The sequence below is a fragment of the Leucopleurus acutus genome, assembly GCF_964270905.1.
Source record: "Leucopleurus acutus genome assembly, chromosome: 21".
NCBI classification, from domain to species: Eukaryota; Metazoa; Chordata; class Mammalia; order Artiodactyla; family Delphinidae; genus Leucopleurus; species Leucopleurus acutus.
The window spans coordinates 9651215-9664873 of NC_139163.1; the positions used below are offsets into that span (position 1 = coordinate 9651215).

Consider the following 13659-nt stretch of genomic DNA (forward strand, 5'->3'; position numbering starts at 1 on the left):
TCCTCTAACTTATGCCAAAAAGAGAGAGAGAAGAAATTAAATGCCTATCATTTCTTAATGGTTTTTGGTGTTTTACAATAGATACTAGGTCCTTTAGATATCTATGGCGCAGTTTAAAGAATGCTAGAATGTGTTTTAAAGTCTTCGGTATTGATTTTGACTTTTCTTACCTTCCTCCCTTTTCTTGAAAAATAGGAATGGTCTTATTTTTTTAGTAGACGTTATTTTTTAGAGCAGTTTAGGTTCATGGCAAAGTTGGGCTGAAGGTACAGAGATTTCCCATAAACCCCCTGCCCCCACCCATGCACAGCCCCACCTCACCCCCCAATGTCACCACCCCCACCAGATGGTGCATTTGTTATTATTGATGAACCTGAATGGACACGTCATCTCACCCAGAGTCCACAGGTGACATGAGGGTTCACTCTTGGTGTTAGACGGTCTGTATGTTTGGACAGGTGCACAATGAGTGACACGTATCCACCACCGCCACATATCTTGCAGAGTGTTTTCACGACCCTAAAGTTTCTCTGTGCCCCACTTATTCATCCCTCCTCCTGCCCCCAGCCCCTGGCAACCCCTGATTGTTTTCCTGTCTCCATAGTTCTGCCTCTTCCACAGTGTCATACAGTTGGAATCACACAGTATATAACCATTTCAGATTGGCTTTTTTCATTTAGTAAATGCATTTAAGTTTCCTCTATGCTTTTTAATGGTTTGATAGCTCATTTCTTTTCAGTGATGAATAATATTCCATCGTCCCGATGGACCCCAGTTTATCCATTCACATACTGAGGGACATCCGGGTCGCTTCCAAGTTTTGGCAACTATGAGTAAAGCTGCTGTATTCATTCCTGTGCAGGTTTTTGTGTGGATATAAGTTGTTAACTCCTTTGGGTAAATATTAAGGAGCGTGATTGCTGGATTGTATGGTAAGAGTATGTTTATTTTTGTAAGAAACCCAAACCGTCCTCCAAAGTGGCTGCACCATTTTGCATTCCCACCAGCAATGAATAAGAGCTCCTGTTGCTCCACAACCTCGCCAGTGTTTGGTGTTGTCAGTGCTCTGGATTTTGGCCGTTCTAATAGGTGTGTAGTGGAATCTCATTATTGTTTTAATTTGCATTTCCCTGATGACATATGATGTGGAGCATCTTTTCATAGGATTATTTGCCATCAGTAGGTCTTATTTGCTGAGGTGTCAGTTAAGGTCTTTGGCCCATTTTTAGTTGGGTTGTTTCTCTTCTTATTGTTGAGTTTTAAGAGTTTTTTTTTAATGTTTCAGATTACTATCCTTTATCAGTTATGTCTTTTCTAATATTTTCTCTTAACCTGTGGCTTGTCTTCTCCTTCTCTTGACACTGCCTTTGGAAGAGCAGAACTTTAAAATTAGTACTTAATTTTAAAAGCTGACACTTCAAAAACGTCTGATGAAGGAGAAGATGACTGACAAACAGTCCTCCGAGTGCTGAGGGGATTGGAAATCACCCCCTCATCTCCCGGGTGCCTCCCGCTCGTGTTTCTGTTATTTTCTATTGCTCTGTTTTGCTTCATTTATGAACTAAGAGATACAATCTAGTGCACAGAATTTACATGCATATTATTCGACCAGGAAAAGCATGAATTCAAAGAGGTCAGACTTATAAAGACAGTGAAGCATCAGAAAAAAATGGCATGAAACTCATAAAGTTAACAAAAATAGCTACTCTCTTCATAAAACTTCCAGGGATTCTTCAAGGTGTGTACTGCAGTATGGCCTGACTCTTACCTTATGTGGTTCCTTGAATAAGCCCCCAGATGGTTCAGGGTGTTGTGTCTCATGTCAGCATCCTGTCGTGCTTGATTTCTTCTCCCAAATACTTGATGTGATTCTCAGATGTCTAATCTGTGGAGGTCAATGAGTTGTGGAATCCTGAGTAATCCTACAGCATCTGGTTAATGATGCAAAAGAGAAACCCCACGAGGACTTTGGAATGAATTCCCAGTAAATCTGTGCTAAAGTGAGGCTGACTTAGACACAGATTTCCACAAAGTCTCTCCACCCTGGACTCACCTTTTACCCTCAGACTCAGCCCTTCCCAGGGAAAAGCTCTGGCCATGCCAGCTGTGTTTGTGATAAATCAGAACCCTCCAATCCAGGAAGCAGCTCACCCCCTGGTTCTATCTTTACACACAGGATCAGGAAAATAAATAAATAAAAGAAGGGATCCTTTTTGCTAGTAGTAATATCTTTCTGGAATAAATAAATTATATGGATATGAATTTCATAAAAAGGAATGAAAACAGATGTCTTCACATTTATTTTAAGAATCAGATTATGCCTACTGTTCCAGAGGCCCCCGTTTCTATAGAAGAGCTTTCTGAATCTTTGTCTCCTAAATTCAAATATGTGTCAACATGAGCTTAAAAAGTTCAGTCAGTTCAAGGAGAAATAAATGAGTATACCAAGTCTGGCAGTTTTAGGATGAGTCACTTAATATTTTCTTTCCTTGTGTAATAATTTTTGTGTTACATGCAAATGTTTGGAGGTTTTATTTTCTCTTTCTTATCTACAGTTTTGTGGGATTGGCCATTTAAACTCAGAGAATTAAAATATATGTCCTTTGCTATTACAGACACGAGTATAAAGAAAATTAAGAAAATATGGGGCGAGTGAAGGTTCTGTTCTGGTTAGAGAGGAATAAAAAAGGAAACAAAAAAAAACTCACTAAACTTGCATCACTGAATCCAGGGTCTTGTAGTGACTCCTCAAGTTCACTGGAGAATATCAGTTTTCTTCTATGAACAGGCAAAGAAATACTACCTTCCTCTTAGGTTCCCATGAGTTCTAAGTAAGCCAGTGCACGTGAAATGCTTAGCAAAGTGCCTCTGAAATTTAACTAGAATCAACTAGAATCAATCAGAACCTTCTTTATCAAACCCAAATGTCTCATTACACCTAAAACCAATTTCTTTATTCTTATCAGTTAGTGATAAAAGATGAAAGGTAACTTTCATGTTTGAAAAATAGTCATCATAAGTTGCTTTTGGTGACCAGTAATCCTACGTTTAAATTTTGATTCATCCAAGTAAACAAGTTGGAAATGTTTATTCTGTGTGATACACTGAATAGTCACCTCACCTTCGACTGTCCTCTCAACTTCATGAAACTCGTGAATTCTGAGCAGCTCTCCTCCCGACATGGTGAGGCTCAGAGAGCCCTGCTCTCCTTGGCCGGCCAAGGGGGATGCAGGCGGACCTCACCGTTACCGGAGCGATAACTGCTTCTCTTTTCTTTCTCTTCTTGCCTCCAGCCCCACCCTTCTTCTCTTGACCCCAAACACATAATGGCTCTTGCTTTGCGCACTTCGTCTTTCTCACCCACCGCACAATCAGGCTGTGTTCAGGAAAGCTGGGCCCGAATATAAGACTATGAATTAAAGAAAGGAGGAGCCCGGTGGGGCGTGCAGAGTCCCAGGGCGCATGAGGCATGGGCCGGGCGCCCTGGCGCAGGAAGGCTCGGCACCTCCACGTGGGTCGCCTAAGCGGTGTCCTTTCCTCTCACTGCAGAGAGTCTGCTGTGGTTTGGGGACCGTCCTCTAAGCACGATGTAAGCTCAAACTCGACACCATAGCGTCTTTGGCCTTCGGGCCAAGGCAACACCTTCCTGCTTTTGAAGGTCAGACACAAGGGAGCTGTTTCTGTCTCCTGGGCTTGACAGGCGTTTTTCAGGTCATAAAAATGATCGTGCAAGTCAGTGACACTTTTTCCAAATAGCTAATGCCTGCTATTACGGTGGGTTTGGTGACAATGTTATTGCAGGTGCAATGCACTATGGAGCCTTCAAAATACTTGCCGGGGCTCCGTAAACATGTTTGCTTGACTCGAAAGAACCTGTCTTTCTTCTATCAACTCAGGATTGGTTTCAGAAGGATAGGATATTATTCTGCAGCGCTGAAAGGGACCCTTGTCCGCCTCTGATCCGCCCACCCCGTCGTCCTGGGGACAGAGAGAAATCAGGGTGCAGACGGGCAGGGTTTGCCTTTGGCCGCTGGGACACCGAGTGCAGTGGCTGCCTGGGAACTTGTCATGCTACCGGCTTCTGAGCCAGAAATATCTGGAGAGAGCACAGCTCCCCAGCAGCTGTCCCATTCAGCGGTGGGCGGGTCAGAGAGAGAGAATTGGGGCTCTTTCTTTCCTCTGCACCTGTGAAAGCACGTGGCTGGTTCCCTCCCAGATGCCAGCCAGCACTCAGGCTCAGAGAGTGTCATTCAGATGAACCAGGCCCATCCCACAGTCACTGCCGGAGCTGTTTCTACAGGGGAAGAAGCTTAAATCAGAGGCTGCCTTAATTTACACTTCTATTAAGTGTTGATAGAGGAGTTGTCATTTTTGTCTGCCTTAGACACATAACAGAAATTACTTAGGCACATATGGAAGCATTAGCACATGTCATGGTGGGATGGGAATTAATTACTGTGTCCCAGGCTGTCCTGAAGTACCACAGTCGCATACAAATATGTAGACTAACTTCAGCCGTTTCTATTTTAACATTTTCATAACATAAAAACCTAACCAGGGAAACGAATTTTAGACCTTACATTGAAGAAGCCTATTATTAGGAAACAGTTAAAGACCGTCAGCCTCGTGTTGTTAAAGGTGCTATAGTAGCTGATATTGCTTGACATTTTTTGAAGCATAATGGCCCAAAGCAGGAAGTGGGATTCGTCAAGGGTACAGGATTTCACAAACTTTGGCTGTCATGCTGTCGTCCTACCAACTTTCTAAAACCACGAGGAGGAGTTTGCCTTCTCTGCCCGTCTGTTTTGTTTATGAACGTATAGCTGCATTTGAATAACGTGCACCGCGCTTTCCTTTGCAGTGGTGAACTGCTCGGATCCAGGCTTTGTGGAAAATGCCGTTCGTCACGAGCAACAGAATTTCCCCGAGAGTTTTGAATATGGAATGAGTGTTGTCTATCACTGCAAGAAGGGATTTTACTTGCTGGGATCTTCTGCCTTAACCTGTATGGCAAATGGCTTATGGGATCGCTCTTTGCCCAAGTGTTTGGGTAAGTGAGGGTCCTTTTGGCCACAGAGCCCTGTAAGAACACCACCAACAGAACACGGTTTTTTTCAAGTATTCAAAACGGTACTGAGTTTTAATTCTCTCTACCCACCCCCATCACAAATCATATTTGTTATTATGACAACTTTATAGGTTGGCCAGAAATCACCAAATGCAGCTCACACTAGTTTCGCGGGAAGAAAGGGGCGGGGGTGCTGGCCTGCTCGCAAAGCTGGCCCCAGAGGGAGACGGACCCGGCTCGCGGGCTCCGCCTGCATCGGGCTGTCTCTGTGTCTGCTGTTGCTGCGTGTCTCCCGCTTCGGGCCAGCAGGGAGGCTAATCCACCAGTTCAAACGGGCACCAGTGGCCTCCAGACGGCGCCTCTTTCAACCCGAGTTGAAGAGACCCCGAGTCTCTCAACACCATGCATCTGTCTGGACCCAGGTTCAGAAATATTGGCAAGAGGCTATAAACGGAGTCTCCATCTATTGACCTAGTGTCTGTGGCCGGAAGGGTGGTGCTCTCTGAGGGGCCTGATCTGGGTCTCATCAGCGCTTCTGGTACAGTCCGATGTGAACATGATAAAAAAGATAGTGTCCTGGTCGTAACTTCCTCCTGACCCATAGGTTTAAACAAGAGGAGGGCGGATTGCCGTGAAGAATGGGGTGCTCAGGACAGACAAGATAGGCTGCCGCTATGGCTCCCCTCCAAACACTGTTAACAGTACATTTTAGACCGTATAGGTTCACAAGGACACTTTCTTTTTTACCCAAATAGCTATAGTATTACTTTCTTTCACTTGAAAAATCATATTGTCCTTTAGCTCAGAGAGAATTTTCTTGTTAAAACATAGTCTGAAAATGAAGGAAAAGGAGTCACTCTCCTTGGCCTTTTAAAAATCAGTCAGAAACAAAACAAAACAATCCTTGTCTTTTTAGTATTCATTTTGTGTGGGTAGAAAAAATAGGAAATGACAATCACATTATAAATGGAACTTACTGAAAAAAGTGATAATCGCTTTCACCTGTGACAATTACGGCGTTTTTCAGTACATTTTCAGAGTGGATTGGTGCCGGAGACTTTTTTCCTGCAAGTCAGGGTCCCACAAAGCCCTTTCAGTCTACCCGGAAACCTGTCTCAAATTCTGACTGTAACAAAACAACGAATTCCTACAGAGAAAGAGAGCGATGACTTTCAAAAACAAACGTACAGGCTTACATGACAAAACACACCTGTAAATGTATTACTACCCTCATCAAGCTTTATGTTTTCTGGTTTTCTGTGCCTTCACACATGGGAATTTTTCAGAGAAATTAGTTTTGTTTGTTTTTCTCCCCAAAGATTTCTCTTGCATCTTCCCTGGTGTCTGTGAGACTTGTTGTATTGGTTGTTGCAATGATGCCAGCATGCTCCAACCTCCAGGAACCAGGTTTTAACTGATCTCATTTTCCAAGGGGCGACTTCCCACCACTTGCGGTCATTAACCGCTGGAATTACCGTGAATTTGGGAATACACGCTCGCAGAGGAGGTTTTGTTTTCACGTGCTCTTCAGCAGCTAACCTCCATCTCTATTTTTGCTGTTATACTGTTCCACTGATTTTTTTCTTTTATTTCACCTGGAACTGATCATTTACCAACAATTTCACTGATTCAGCTCTAGTTAGCTTCTTTTTAGGACTCCGTAGGTACACTCCTCTTGTCCAGTGAGTGGATGTCAGTGTAAGGCAGTCTCAGGGGAGGGCTTTGACTCAGGGGGTGGCTGATGCCTTCCAACCTTTCTAACGTGCCCCTCTGGCTGGCATCACTTGGGGGTTGTCAGTGACCGAATGCAGCCCCTCGAGGATGTTAAACCAGCCCAGTTAGCTGTTTGTACGTGGTATAAAATTTGCCCATGGCTAACCCTAATTTTGGACTTTATAGAAAGGGAGAGATATGTCTTTACCATCCTATGGTAATCTGGATTCTAGAATTTTCCTTCTTGAAGGATAATTATGATTAGATGATGGGCCTGATTTGGTGTAATTATAAAGAAATGAGTGGACTACTTGAGGAAAATATTAATCAGTAATTTATTATTTTTTTTTTCCTTAAACATTTTAGATTGCCACCTATTCAAAGAAAAATTGTTAGATGGTCTCTCTAGACATGGGAACTGGAAGAGGAAGCAGATTTGACAGAGTTTTGTCCCCAAGCAAAGCATGATTGTCATACTAACTGGAGAAATAATGGAAATAGTCTCGGTGAATCTATGTTAGTTTCTAACATTTTGTGTAACACTGCTTGTTTAGGATACAGTTAAGGGCAGATGGAAAAAATTTAGGTAGAGTGACTTTCTTTTTTGAAAACCTAAATATCAATTTCTACCTTAAGCAAAGCTATCTTAACCTAATAAAAAAAACAAACAAAAACTTCATTGACAGACCCTTTCGTGGACTTCAGTAACGTGACTATTCAGGGTAGGGGGAGGGTCGTCTGGAAATGGGCATTTCTTATCCGCAGGGCACTGCAGCGATGTGCAGTGTATCCGGGTGTTTTTTGTTAATAGGTGATGATTGTATGAGTCTCTAAGGGACATTGACCAACACAAAGCAGCTTAACAGGAACAATGTACTCATTGATTTGATTTGATTTTTTTCTTAAGTTATTTCGTGTGGACACCCAGGGGTCCCTGCCAACGCCATCCTAACTGGAGACCTGTTTACATCTGGGGCCGTGGTTCACTACTCATGCCAAGGGAGACGGAGTCTCGTAGGCAACAGCAGCAGGACTTGCCAGGAGGACAGTCACTGGAGCGGAGCCCTGCCCCACTGCACAGGTGGGCATGACGCAGTCAGCTCTTCATTCCAGGTATTGGGTAGTGATGCCACTCTCTGAAGTCGGTATTACTCCGTTCCAGCCAAGTGCGCCTTTCTGACGTAGCGTCAGCGTCGTCTTCATCTTCCTTCCCTTTGAACACTATGGCGACACATTTTCCTCTGCAGGAGTCTCCCTAGCGCCTGAGTAGGAAGCTTGCTCACCTTGACTCAGTTTGCCCCTGTTCTTCCACATCTTTCCTGTCTCTGTCGTCAACTGTTAAATCAATCCTGTTTGGAAAAAATATCAACTTAATTCTTCCGTGAATGTTTCATAATAAACATAATAAACAAAATAAACATAATCAGCAGATCGACACAGTGTAGAAGCATCAAACCTCTCATTTGATTTTTTTCGTTCCCAACACACCTTCACCCCCATCACCTCGTCAGCATCCTCACCAGCATTTCCAACGAGCAATTCCTGCATTTACCATCCCCAGTATTTTATTTCTTCTAAAGAATATCAATTATTGTACAACCATATTTTAATAAGCTATTTCGATTGTAGTTACACAGAAACGATTTCTTAGCGTCTTCCGTTTCTGTGCTGTAATAAAGAAAATCTCTCAGGAGATTTCCAGAATGCTGTATGACTGTAACTGTGTTTGATACACATTTACATGAAGTTTCATTCCCTTTAAACATAACAGCCCTGTTTTAAACGAGTCTAACAGCGTTGAGTATTGCCATACGTGTTTGTGTTCCATAGGAAATAATCCTGGATTTTGCGGTGATCCAGGGACCCCAGCACATGGGTCTCGGCTTGGAGATGAGTTTAAGGCCAAGAGCCTTCTCCGCTTCTCCTGTGAAATGGGCTACCAGCTGCGGGGCTCGGCAGAGCGAACGTGTCTGCTCAACGGGTCATGGTCAGGACTGCAGCCCGTGTGCGAGGGTAAGTTCAAGCCTGAAAGTCAGCGTTTCAGGTTGAAACCAGGTAACTCGCTCTAAAATGACCAGTAACATGCCACAAAAATCCTACAGGTTTACACTATTTCTACAATTAACCTACTTACCCCCCAAACGTATGAGAGAATCATCAAAAAGCACAGCTGGGCATACGGAGGTACCTGACTGTTCAAAAGATCATACGACACTGTCCTCACCCTTTGGAAGTCCATGGTCTAAAGGAGGTGTCTGTCTTCTCCTGGTGACGTTCTCTGTGTGACTTTGCCGTGTTTTGTGGCTGCTGGTGGTGAGAGCTGAGGCGAAGGAGTTGTGAGTAGGGCAGAGTGAGTCGCGGCTGGGAGCTCCCTGCAGGCTGGAAGAGGCTTCTGTTCACACGTTCCTTCCAGGCTGTTGGTGGCCCTTGTTCAGAGCACTGTGTTGCAAAAGATTCTCGGGTTACTTTCCGTGTAATATTTTGGAGTGAGTCTATTTTATTGTACTATTTAAGAGGCATGATAGGAAATGGTGGGAAACCCCAGTAATAACGGTAGAATGCCACGGCTCTTTATAGCCACGATGTCATGTCTTGGCAATGCCTGTGTTAAGCAAAGGTGAGCTGACATGTCATGAGTGTGTTCAGAGTCTAGAAAATAACTGAGTTAGAATTCGGACAGATAAGACTTTAACATCTGCACACAAACTTCTCAATGACTGAATTTTCAAGTCTAAAACAGTTACACCAATTAATTACCTATTTTTACATGTATGAAGCACTTTCCATAGAATTTGATCAGCTTGAATAAACTCACACAATATCAACACCAGAAATATAGATCAAGTTCCCTTAATCTTTATTTTCCCTACTATGTCAACTCTCCTTGTACTGTCACTCATTTTATTATAGGTGTTATACAGATAAGTAGAATATAATATGCATGTATCTAATCTGACTATAGTTAACTGTATCATATGTAGTCTACATAATGTAAAATGATATGTGTGAATAAGCCAATCCTATGTATGCGTGTGTGTGTATCCTCTCATTGAGAGTCAGAGATTATCCTGGTTATTATAGTCAAAAACCTATCTATCTCTCTATAGAGATAAGTATACATGATAATCCAAGATAATGTTTGACTCCAAATTGCCTCTTGACAATCAAGTTAATGTAAATCTTAAGATTAGGCCCTAAAGAAGTTAAATCAAATATGACTAAGTAGTTGTGGGGAAATGTCATCTGCAGCTGTGATTTGCAGGGTGATGCCATTTCTATTGACTGAAGTATGCGACTCTAAGTTAGTAGAACTTTTCTCACTCTCAGTTCCCTCCCCTCTTGTAGAAATTTGAATGTTAAAATTTGCATGAGAGCATGTCTTTCTCACCAAAACCAGAACATTTCGTTTTCTGTTCTATAATATAGTACCTCAAAGTTACACATGACCTTCGTAATCTACAATTACACCCCATCTAACCTTTTCTCTATACCACACCCGTGAATTTTTGGTCCAGAAGTATTTGAACATTATGAAAATTAAATAAGATTTCCACGTCAATCCATGACATATTAAACGATAGTAGGCCCACCTTCTTATTGAGAACAACTATAAAACAACAAAATACATGAGACAATTACGTGAGTTATTAAACAACAGACAGGGCGTGACTGTGTTCCTTAGGAGAAAATAAATAAGGTGAGCTCCATAACCCCTCTGTCACTCTGTGCATTTTTCTTGCTGGGAAGCTGGGAAGCAGAACCCAGGTGGTACAGTGACTTGGTGAGGTGATGAGGTAGAAATTGTTTTAGGTTACTGAAATGGAATTTGCAGAAACGGGAATCCAGGAAGAGGGAGCTGACAATGGGAGGGCCCCAGAATTCTGTAGGCGTGTTCACAGGTGACTCAGCTGAGGGCTGGGCTGACAAGCACACGTGAGACTCAGTGATGCACAGACCTTCTTAGTGGAGAGCAGACCTGTGATAGTAGAAGTCATACCGTACTGAGAGACACTGTACACTCAGGATGCTTCTTGGAGGCCTGGAGAGCCCATACATTGTGAATAGGTACCACTCCCTAAAATCAGGGGGACAGGCTAGAACTAAGAGCAAATCATGTTAGGACTCAGACTAACTAGCTCTCCGCTAACAGAATAAACCTGATGACAAGACCCAGAAGATCTATAACTACTTCAAAAGCCCACCAGAGCAAAGCCAACATCTTTTAAAGGAATGACATGCTCCATGCAGTAGTTCCTTCACAATGTCCAGCATACAATAAACAGTTACTGCATTGGCACAACCCAGGACAATATGACCCACAGTGCAACCAACCAACCAACCAACCAACCAACTAAACAAACAATAGGGATAGAATCGGATCCTGAGATGACCCAAATATTGAAAAACACAATAAGGATTTAAATAAGCTATTAAAGATATGTTCAAGAATTTACAGTAAATTGAATTGAAACAGGGAATCTCAACAGAGAAATGAAAATAATGAAAGAGAATCAAATGGAAACTCTGGAAATGAAAAGTACATTATCTGATAAAAAGTTTTCTGGATCAACTTAGCAGATGAAAAATGTCAGAAGGATCAGTTAACTTGCATACAGGTCAGTGAAAATTATCCAATCTGAAAAACAGAGGCAAAGAAGATGGAGAAGAAGAATCCCAGCACAATAATTTCCTATTGGATAATATCAAGCAGTTTAATGTACTTGTAGTTGGGGTTCTAGAAGAGAAGGAGAGAATGGTGCAGAAAATTATTTGAAAAAATACTGGTTAAAAGTTAACCAAATTTGGTGGGGAAATATAGCTTCCAAGGCTCAACAAACCTCCCTTAGATACATTCTGTGCTATTAGGGATGGTCATTTACTTGAGACTGTACATTCTATATTGGGTTTATCTCAAGCACTTTCGTTTATTGCAAATTTAAAAAGTGAAAAAATTAAAGCAGTTGAGAGTGAGTAATGTTTTCCATACAAATCTCACTTTGTTGCTGGGATATGACACTATGAGCTTTATTCCAGCAAAACATAAAGAAATTCATTTATTTGATTAGGGGAGCTTAATTGGACTTCATTTCATGATGTACTTAACTCAGACTATACAAAGTACTCTTTAAATAGCATTTAGTTTATCAAAAGTCAGAAATTCAAAGGGTTCCTATAAAATCCTTATAAACTTGGACCTTAAAATCTGTATACAGAAAGAAGTTGAGTTACTAAAATGTTTCAATACTAAAAATATTTCTCAGATATGCCCCACAAAACTGGCTACTTCCAAATTGCATTGTACAGCTATCATGGGAAGCTGCATAATTAATTAATAGTATGTGTTACACTCGCTAAAACAACAAATGATGGGTAGGATATATGACTAACTCCCCTTCCCACTCCCCCTCTCCACATGTAGAGGTCTTAAAACTTTTTTGGAGGATCTGTTGCTTTATGTTTTTTCTCCCTTGTTACCGTAGGTCCGTATCTTCGGGGCACATATTCTTTTTTGTAGAAAATGGGGTTATCAGTGACTTTTTCATTGCCACAAAGGTTAGCCATGACCTATATATTCAATCCCCTAACCGAGGTCACCTCCCTCCTGATAATTTACCTTCTCTGAATCTGTTAAAAACATTAGCTCCTGATGGATATTACAATAAATTATAAAGAGGAGGAGTCATGCATCACAAAAGAAAAATGTTTTAAAAATTCTTCAACATCAAAGAACTTAAATTTATAATATATTTTCATCACTTTAAGCCATGTTTTCTTTTGTTAGCAACCTCATCTTTTAATCACAGGCTCATTGACTTACTTTTCAAATGGATATATCTTACCAAGTTGCTTAAATATAACTACATCTTTGGGGTTAGTTGCATTAGGCAACTCTTAATCCTCTTTGCCACGAGATTATGATAAAGTTGACCTTTTATTCAGGTAATGGACTAAAATGGGATTGAAATGATGATAATGAAAATAATAATACTAGCACTACTACTAATCTACCAGATTGTTTACTAGGCGTTTTACACTTGGTATGTGTAATCTTACAACAACAGAGAGCAATTATCTTTCTTATACCCATTTTACAGTGAAGACACTACATGTTGAGAACTTGAATTGATCAGTAACATTTATTTAACTTGTATGATCAGAGAGTCAAACCTATAACTATTTGACTCAATTTAACAGCAATCTTCCTAATACAGCATGCTAAGTGAATGGTACTGATGTCTATGAACAATAAAGTGCATCTGGAATAAGTATAATGCTATTTTATTATAAACTGATAAAAAGAAAATAATCTTTTACCGAAAGGAATCACATTAACCAAATGTACTTTAAAAAAAGATGTATTTTAAAAGGAATTTTAACTTGTAATTTTAAAAGAAATCTTGTCTTCCTTCTAGTGACCCTACATTTAATCTCTTGTTTTGCTTTAGTGATATAGTCCCCGTATGTCTTACAACATTAAGACCTTGATGTAAAAACAGCTATGTTGACTCTGTTTTCTAACCCTCATTTTCATAGGCAAAGCCGTCAGTGAAAGTGTCCCTGCCAGGAAAAAAAAAAGTTAACCATGAATTTGATTTTATAGGATACAATATTTGAGGGAACTTTATAAACATTAGGATGTCATTATTATGAGGGACATTCTTTCACTGACAATATATTAAGTTGAATATGTTTTCAACAGTGACCTGCTTTAGTTTAGCATTAGTCCTTCACAGATCACTTTTGAAAATCGCTACATAGATTTTAATAGCAGATATGATTAGAATAAAATATAATGATATACCCAGGTGTCTTATGTTATGAATTAGATCAATATAATTCTTTGCTCTGTCAGGCTTGCACTCATACATGTGTGCAGT

General features: G+C 41.0%; 1 protein-coding gene across 1 annotated transcript in view; it reads left to right on the forward strand.

Moving 5' to 3' along the window:
• CSMD1 (CUB and Sushi multiple domains 1) overlaps positions 1-13659 on the forward strand; it is a gene marked incomplete at its 3' end in the record, with an annotated part of 1744596 nt that overhangs the window by 1705120 nt on the left and 25817 nt on the right. The window contains exons 55-57 of the mRNA XM_082863948.1: positions 4862-5050; positions 7689-7862; positions 8612-8794. Coding sequence (XP_082720074.1) covers positions 4862-5050; positions 7689-7862; positions 8612-8794 — 546 coding nt within the window. The remainder of the gene's footprint in view (positions 1-4861; positions 5051-7688; positions 7863-8611; positions 8795-13659) is intronic.